The sequence below is a fragment of the Bicyclus anynana genome, chromosome 21, assembly GCF_947172395.1.
Source record: "Bicyclus anynana chromosome 21, ilBicAnyn1.1, whole genome shotgun sequence".
NCBI classification, from domain to species: Eukaryota; Metazoa; Arthropoda; class Insecta; order Lepidoptera; family Nymphalidae; genus Bicyclus; species Bicyclus anynana.
Window position 1 is genome coordinate 10272039 of NC_069103.1, and position 9160 is coordinate 10281198.

The 9160-nt window shown below is 37.5% G+C and overlaps 2 protein-coding genes across 2 annotated transcripts; both read right to left on the minus strand.

The window, feature by feature from the left end:
• Positions 1–1389: 1389 nt before the first annotated feature.
• LOC112044381 (uncharacterized protein DDB_G0271670) lies at positions 1390–6133 on the minus strand. Its single transcript, XM_052888127.1, has 2 exons — positions 4086–6133; positions 1390–3429 (listed from the first exon to the last, which is right to left on the minus strand). Coding segments are annotated over exons 1-2 (1110 nt in total). The 5' UTR covers positions 4087–6133; the 3' UTR covers positions 1390–2320.
• A 52-nt stretch (positions 6134–6185) lies between these two features.
• On the minus strand, positions 6186–9160 carry LOC112044371 (39S ribosomal protein L40, mitochondrial). Its single transcript, XM_024080199.2, has 5 exons — positions 9000–9160; positions 8838–8930; positions 8052–8222; positions 6896–7094; positions 6186–6359 (listed from the first exon to the last, which is right to left on the minus strand). The coding sequence occupies exons 1-5, from the start codon at positions 9032–9034 to the stop codon at positions 6240–6242; spliced, it is 618 nt and encodes a 205-aa protein (XP_023935967.1). The 5' UTR covers positions 9035–9160; the 3' UTR covers positions 6186–6239.

A 9160-nucleotide genomic window follows, 5' to 3' on the forward strand; every position in this document is an offset into this window, starting at 1 on the left:
GCTTTGTGTCTCTTTAAGGAGTTTATGTGTAAGTGTGTTATATTATGCTGTTTGCAGACTGTCGCGAGTACCGCAAGACACCGCAGCTAAACAATGTTCATCTGTAGGTCTCCCTATTTGTAAGTTTGACGGCCTCCGTGGCGCAGTGGTATGCTCGGTGGATTTACAAGACGGAGGTCCTGGGTTCGATCCCCGGCTGGGCAGATTGAGATTTTCTTAATTTGTCTAGGTCTGGCTGGTGGGAGGCTTCGGCCGTGGCTAGTTACCACCCTACCAGCAAAGACGTACCGCCAAGCGATTTAGCGTTCCGGTAAGATGCCGTGTAGAAACTGAAAGGGGGTTGAAATCTTTAATAACGTTCGTTAAAAAACCTCTCGTACGACTGAGGGCTAAGATCGCGACCAACCCGAATGCCAACGTGAAATTAAAAAGCGCGTTTTCTTTTGTCGGTCGTCTCTAGTGCCTACCTAGACGGGATGCCCTAAGCGATTGCTTAAATAGCTTATAGACTAATCCAGGACTGCATATGTGGAATTGTAAGCTTTTCTTTATTGCAATGACAATTCAGTAAAATAATATAGGATGATATTGGGCTAGCTTCCAAGTTTATTCTAGTTATGTAGGTATTTGTTACAGGTTCCGCATTGGGCTAGCATGGTGGACTAAGGCTTAACCCCTCTCAATCTGAGAGGAGACTCGTGCTCAATAGTGAGTCGAATATGAGTTGATAATGATGATGATGATCTAGCGTCATTTACATTTCCAGTACGTAAATGAGCTTGCAGCAGTGTGCAATCACGTAGCATCACTACCGAAGAACCTTCATCTATAAAACCTCTATTTTATAAAATTTATACAGTTTTTATTTTGAGAAGAGATACATACTGGTAATTAAGTTTGTATTATTAAAATGACCGATGTTGGCCAGAACAGTCAACCTCATCTTAAAACTATCATACATAGGAGAAAATGTGCATTTAAGTGCGAGCAAAAATACACATCATCATAATTATCAACCCTTAATCGGCTCACTGCAGAGCTCGAGTCTCCTCTCAGAATGAGAGGAGTTAGGCCAATAGTCCACCACGCTGCATACCACGTGCCACCACCATATCCAACCACCACCATATCAAACCTGCATACCAGAGAATTATGAAAATTCTCTGGTATGCAGGTTTCCTCACGATGTTTTTCCTTCACCGTTTGAGACACGTGATATTTAATTTCTTAAAATGCACACAACTGAAAAGTTGGAGGTGCATTCCCAGGTTACCGGGTAACCGTGTCTACCTTCATTTGATTGTGCAGAGCCTTGTGTTTGTGTTTTTTTTTAGATTGTAGTTGTGTAAATGCTGCAACAGTCACTGGTGGACCAAATAAATAAAAGGGTTTAATTTTATAAGAAATTTTTATTAAGTACGTAGCAACATCGTGATAAGAAGTCTGGGTTATGACCCCGTGTATCAGGGAGCACTTTAAGCCGTCGGTCCCAATCATTATCATTAATATCTGACACTGGTCGTTGATGAATTGAAGGCCGAAGAAGATGAAGAATGGAGAAGATTGACATATTTTGCCGACCCCACTTAAGTGGGATAAGGGAAAGGATATGATGAGTGGTCGTTGATGAATTTTACATTATCACCCTACCTATCTCTATAAAATTGACGGCCTCCGTGGCGCTGTGTATGCAGTGGATTTAAAAGACGAAGATCCTAGGTTCGATTACCACCAAGCAATTTACCGTTTCAGTACGATGTCGTGTAGAAACCGAAAGGGGTGTGGATTTTCATCCTCCTAGCAAGTTAGCCCGCTTCCATTTTAGATTGCATCATCACTTACAATCAGGTGACATTGTAGTCAAGGACTAACTTGTAAAGGATAAAGAAAGAAAGATATCTTTTTTGGTTTCTAAGATATCTCCACAAAGAGAGATATATAAGATACCAGTTCTTCAAAGATTTAACAGATTAAAATATTAAATTACTCTTAACTATTTAATTAAATTGATTTTTAGTCTCAGACCAATTATTGTATAGGACCTGCCTCGCTAGACGTTACTTTTCTGTCAAAGTATATGATCAACGATCTAATGCGATTATAAAAACTGTCTCTATAGAATCGATGTTAAATAGTTGTAATCGTGTTCGTCGGTTAAAGAGCTCCGTAAAAATACCTTTTTGTGTAAATAACGTGCAAAAACTTCTAGTTTAGTATAAGATTTATATCAAATTTAAGCTCATTTTCCTCAGAAAATGGCAGAAAATTTTGTTCGTAACTATGAATGCGATACAGGTCCTTCTATAATTGGTCTGAGTTTTTAGTAGAATGGATTGCCAGTTTCCGTAGTGGAAGTAACAGTAGTTGTGGTGGGGGAAGACATAGTCAATACCGTCATAGACTTTGTTGTACTTATTGCTTCAGTTGTACTCGTGATAGGTTCAGTCGTACTTGTTGTAGATTCCGGCGTAATCGAAGTAGATTCTGTCGTACTTGTAGTAGATTCTGTCATACTAGTTGTAGACTCTGTCGCACTTGAAGTAGATACTGCTGTACTTGTAGTGGATACTATCGAAGTAGTTGCAGATTCTGATGTGGCTGTAACTTCAGTGGAATCATATGGACGACTACTAGTAGATTCTGTGATACTTGTACTAGATACAGTCATATTCTTAGTGGATGATGTTATATTTGTTAATTCTGTAGAGCTAACAGTAAAACCTTCAGTTAATGGGTTTGTACTAGACTCTGTTGAAACAGTTTCTTTAAATATTCCAGATTCTGATGTAAGTAATGAAGCAAACGTATTAGATGGCGTCATTTCCAATGAAGACTCTTTAGTAGCGTTTGACACTGCCTTATTCTGTTCAGCCACCTCATCCAAAGAATTAACTTCAGCGTTAGAACCATCTTCAATATTTGCACCTCTTGTAGAAGATACTTTTGTAAGTGAATCTGTTGGTGAATGAGTCCTCGTACATACAGTTATTTCATTAGTTGTTTTAGTTTTTTTCAATACAAGCTTTGTCTTAACATTACTGATTATTGAAGACTTGTCAAATATTATTTTAGGGATCATTTCTGGCAATCTAGACGCTTCTGTTTGAGGTTTTGTATCCACAGTAGGTATTTTTACAATAGCTTTTGTTGCCTTTACATCATATGTATGTTCTTTGGTCTTCTTTTTCGCTTTGTGAAAGAACAGGGGTTTTCTTGATAGAACATCGTGAAACGATTTATCAACATTCGGTACTAATGTGTGAACTCGCGATTCCATGATCCGTTTAATTAAGTCAATCGGCAGCCAATGGCCTGGGAAACCAGATTCTACCGGATTATCGACATACGCTATTCGATTTATTGAATCAGGCCATTTTGTTCTACACTTACAGACTGTACAAGCTATTGCTGTTAGAAAAATGAGACGCACTGCAAAAATAAAAAAGTGGTAGGTAAAATAGGTAGGTTTATAAATACATAAATATGCGTTACGATAACATCATCTAAATAGTATCCCCTCATTCCTACGGGGACGAAAACTACGCGGATAAAATCTATATCTATCTATACTTATAATAAAACTGTACCAGGTCCAATTCTGTACATTGAAGCTATTTAAAAAAAAAAAAAATTAGCTTCAGTATGGATTATATAACGCCCAACGCATTATACATATAATCCATACTGAAGCTAATTTTTTTTTTTATTTATGACTCTCTGTCTGTCCGTGTCTTTTTGTTATTCGGGCATTACGCTGAAACTACTGAATGAATTCAAATGAAACTTGGCACGGTTTAAGAACATAATACGGAGAAGGTAAATAAAATAAGAAGGGGGTGAAGTATGGATTGAAAGTTTGTATGGAAAGTCCTTCATTTTTAGAGATATAGTTTTAAAAATTTATTCATAAATCATGAAAAAAATACAAAATATAATGTGATTCAAAAATTTTTAAAATTTAACCACTAAAGTGATGAAATAGGGTTTGAAAGTTTAAATTGATTTCCACGCGGACAAAATCGCGGGCGTCCGCTAGTTATGAATAAATTAAGACCTTAAATACAAAAATTACAAGCAATACTTACTTACAAGTTAATAGAAATATTATCATATTTGTATTTGTTAATAATTTTATCAATCATATTGCAGTATGTAGTTAGTTTTATTCTCTATAATATCTAGTTTCATGTCGACATTACAGATACCATTAATTTCAGAAACCAAGTATTACAAATCAAAATCTATATTATGTACTTACATGATAGTTCGCGCGTAAAATTGCTTTTATAGTTGAATGGCTTTATGACTATATGGAAGATAAGAGTTATGTTTATTGTAACTTGGTAAGTTGAGACAATATATTCTTCAAACTAAACCAACTGTGCTATTATATCTATCGTCGTCGTCATCAACCCATATTCGGCTCACTGCTGAGCTCGAGTCTCCTCTCAGAATGAGAGGGATTAGGCCACCACGCTGGCCCAATGCGGATTGGCAGACTTCACATACGCAGAGAATTAAGATAATTCTCTGGTATGCAGGTTTCCTCACGATGTTTTCCTTCACCGATTGAGACACGTGATATTTAATTTCTTAAAATGCACACAACTGAAAAGTTGGAGGTGCATGCCCCGGACCGGATTCGAACCCACACCCTCCGGAATCGGAGGCAGAGGTCATATCCACTGGGCTATCACGGCTTACATTATATTATTATATCTGTGCCTAAACTAAAATCGCTTCAATGAATACATAAAACAAGCAATTTTCGGAAGTCCTCATAAATCATTCCGTCCTTACTCCAAAAGGATTCTGATTTCAAATAATATCAAAAAACAATCATTAAAGTCGAAGATGTTTTTTTTTTTTTTATTCTTTACAAGTAAGCCCTTGACTACAATCTCACCTGATGGTAAGTGATGATGCAATCTAAGATGGAAGCGGGCTAACTTGTTAGGAGGAGGATGAAAATCCACAACCCTTTCGGTTTCTACACGACATCGTACCGGAACGCTAAATTGCTTGGCAGTACGTCTTTGTCGGTAGGGTGGTAACTAGCCACGGCCAAAGCCTCCCACCAGCCAGACCTGGACCAATTAAGAAAACCTCAGCCGGCCCAGCTGGGGATCGAACCCAGGACCTCGGTCTTGTAAATCCACCGTGCATACCACTGCGCCACGGAGGTCGTCAAAAATGTTTTCAGGTCTTCCAAAGAAAATGTTTTATTGGCGCGACTATTTGCAAACTGAGATGATGAGATCACAATTCACATTAACTCATTCTTTTGGTGCAGTTGGTACTTGGTAATGCTATGGTTCTCGACAGAGGTAGTGGGTTTGACTCCTAGCTCTTAGTTTAGGATTTTATATTTTCGAAATTGGCTCAGGTCTGAGGCCAAACGACGTAACTCGTGCAGACCAACAGACAAAATTCAACCAATTCATGGCGTTGGGACTAGGAAATTCTTTCTCTATCCCTACCCCTACCTACCCCTTGACTCTTAAACATGTGTATGGGAAATAGAAAATGGTTGTTTTTATGGTTTTCTCAGCAATTATTCTAATTCTGATGTATCGTTTTCGTCGTTATCAACCTATATTCGGCTCACTACGGAGCTCGAGTCTCCTCGAGAGGGGTTTGGCCAATAGTCCACCACGCTGGCCCAATGCAGATTAGCAAACTTCACACACGCAGAGAATTAAGAAAATCCTCTGGTATGCAGGTTTCTCACGATGTTTTCCTTCACCGTTTGAGACACGTGATATTTAATTTCTTAAAATGCACACAACTGAAAAGTTGGAGATGCATGCCCCGGACTGGATTCGAACCCACACTCTCCAAAATCGGAGGCAGAGGTCATATTCACTGGGCTATCACGGATTCTGATGTATGTCCAGCGATATTATTTTTTGTTTAGAAGGTTTTACTTCCAGGGTGGTCCCATTTTTTGTTTATATATAGATGTAGTATAATAAAGTTTGTATATTATTTAAATTATTTTTACCTGGAAGCTCGCACATTCTGTTAATGTACTATCTATGGACATAGTAAGTATCTATTAATCTGTGATTCATAGACAATACATTATAACACAATGTGAAATTGAATAGAAGCAACAAATTTAAACAAAAGTTCGACATTTTGTTTTATATTGAACAATGCACAAAAAAAAAAAACTAGTTTGATAACTATATTTTATTGATACTTACTAAATAAATTGGTATCTAAATTATAAAAATTCATTTAGTTCCCCATTTTTTGGAAACGTCTATGTATTCTCCATCAGGTGATTCATAATTCTTTATTGGTGGAGTAGAAAATGTGCTGGTGAAAGAACACGGCACCAGTTGTAGGTCGGGCTGAGAACAATAAATATTCATCTATAGCACTATTGAAGTGATAACTTCTTATGGGAGGGCACAGATTAATCAATAATATATAATAAGATGGAGCGTACGGAGCACGACGGTGTCGTAGCCGCTTCCGGTCCGAAATTCAAAAAGTAATACAAGTCGTCGTTATCAACCCATATTCGGCTCACTGCTGAGATCGAGTCTCCTCTCAGAATGAGAGGGGTAAGGCCAATAGTCCACCATGCTGGCCCAATGCGGATTGGCAGACTTCACACACACAGAGAATTAAGTTAATTTTCTGGTATGCAGGTTTCCTCACGATGCTTTCCTTCACTGATTGAGACACGTGATATTTAATTTCTTAAAATGCACACAACTGAAAAGTTGGAGGTGCATGCCCCAGACCAGATTCGAACCCACACCCTCCGGAATCGGAGGCAGAGGTCATATCCACTGGGCTATCACAGTCCTCTAGTATATCATACAAATGAGCTGATTGGTACTATCAAAAACAACACAGCAAAGTAAGAATTTTTTTTTACCATAATAGCTTCATTGTAAAGATCTTCAGACTCTTCGTACAACATATCAAGAGCTCTTCTCTGTGCAGCCATTATTCTGTCTATCTGAGCAACATTGGCCATGTACTCTTGTTTCTTGTACCGAGTCCACTCCTTCAGAAGGAGCGCCCGACTCTCTGTTTCTTCTGCAGACAGTACTACAGGTGGCCTTTTACGTTTTCTAAAACAATACAAATATAAAAAAATATAAATTCTTTATTTGCTAAATACATCCAAATATAAAATACAATGCATTCGACCATCTCTGGCATGCAAATTAAATTAGTCTAAGAACAATTTACATCTACATTATTATAAAAATTAATTTACTGAATAAAAGCATTTATCTAACAACCACGAAAATAGATTTTTTTTAAAATAACAATATAACTAATAATGGCTATGTAGTTAGTTTATACACCATAGAAGCAGGTGTGAGAGGATTATCAGCAAAATCTTTCTATAACTTGCTTAATGACCTTGGCCTCTCTAGAACTGCAACAAGTTCTAAATTAGAACAAGTATCCAAAGCTGCTCTAGTAGGATCACACCAAATTTGGCTAGGCAGGGAGACCAACACGAGTGGAGAACGGGAATATTAGTTAACTATCAAGAACTTTCTTAACCCTACACCCATTAATCACAAGTCTGGGGCTCTAATTGGCGTTTTTCCCTCTACCAGAAGATAGTCCCGGCACCCACACAGTTAATCCATGGATTGCTAAGATATTTGTCTCCAAAAGTATTAATAAAAATTAAATTAGAATATAACCCTGCTGTGTGTCGCTGACTTTGGCGGCCTACTAAGCTTCTAGAGCGAGCATGGCTGGATGGAGTGAATCCTGCGAGGAAATACACCAAAGGATCCACATACAATGGCCAAGTGCAGAAAAGGCCCAGAAGGAAGAAGAAGAACCCTGCATATTTACAACCCTGTACATTTCTGTTATACCTACCATCTTTAACTGCCTTGTTCATCCTTTGGTTATCCTGAATGTAGAAAATATAACTATCTAATTCAGCAAATAACCAAAAGTATTGGTCGACAACATATCTCTTTTCTCACACATTAACTTATGGCTGATAAGGCTGATGATGATATTTATAGGTACAAGCATATTTTTAACAATTCAATTACCCCATTTGATCCATAAGATGCAATGGTGGTTCTATCTCCTCAATTGGTTTCAACTGTCTGGCATTTTTCTGGAGTTTGCGAATTTGTTTCTCCAGTTTCTTGCGTCTCCTATCCTCCCTGGCCTTGATGATAGCTGGATCCACCTTTTTCTTCTTTTTCAATGGTTCTGCACTGAAATATTAATAAGAACAATTAACCATTTAACCATTTTTATGGGTTAGGTTGATCCATTAACCCAGTCCCACTACCCACCACTGGTGAATATACTTTCTCATTCTGCTTAGGTCGAGTTTGGTGGTAGATTTCTACTGTTGGAATTACTTATTGGCAAAACATATGCCTAAGTTATTTATGATTGTGGTATGACAGTGTCCAACCAATCTGACATTTTGTTACCAGGCAAGTTATTATTCTTATTGTGTATTTCTATAGACTTCTATATGAAGTTGCTGCAGCTTCAACAGAGGTTTAGGTGAGCAGAGAAACTCTTGGTAAGCAAAGAAGAGCGAGTCCGAAAGCAACCTTCCTCTGATGCCAGGAAATTGATCTAGGGAAGTTGATCATAGCAGCGGCGTACAAGTATGCCCTTCCTACCGTGAAGACTTATTAGACTTGTATTAGAGGAATTTGACTTTTTTACAATTTGTACATGCCAGAGTTAAAAACCTAGTGCACACCACTGAGGACTACTACTACTACTAAACAATAATCTTTACTCTGTAAGAGTTAACCACTCATCTATTGTTGGTGGTGGAAAACAAGAGTATTTAAAAAATACAATCTTACCATAACTGATCTGTGATTCTAAACTGTACCACCGCTGAACTGCTAATATTTCTCGTATTCAATGATAGTTTTGAGGCTGAACTTAGCGTCAATCTGAAAAAATCTTAGAAGTTAAGAATATTTTGACAATTAAGGTTACTTTTCTACCGCAAAAATGTTTACCTAGACAATTGATTTAAAATTAATGAGCTAAACATTTCAAAAGAATAAGATCACCAGGGTTCAATAAAATACTAACAGAATTAAACTTTTATATAAAAAATTTAATCATTCAATGTGCAAACACAACATTCCTTTTCCTAACTGTCAGTTCATCAGTTGAC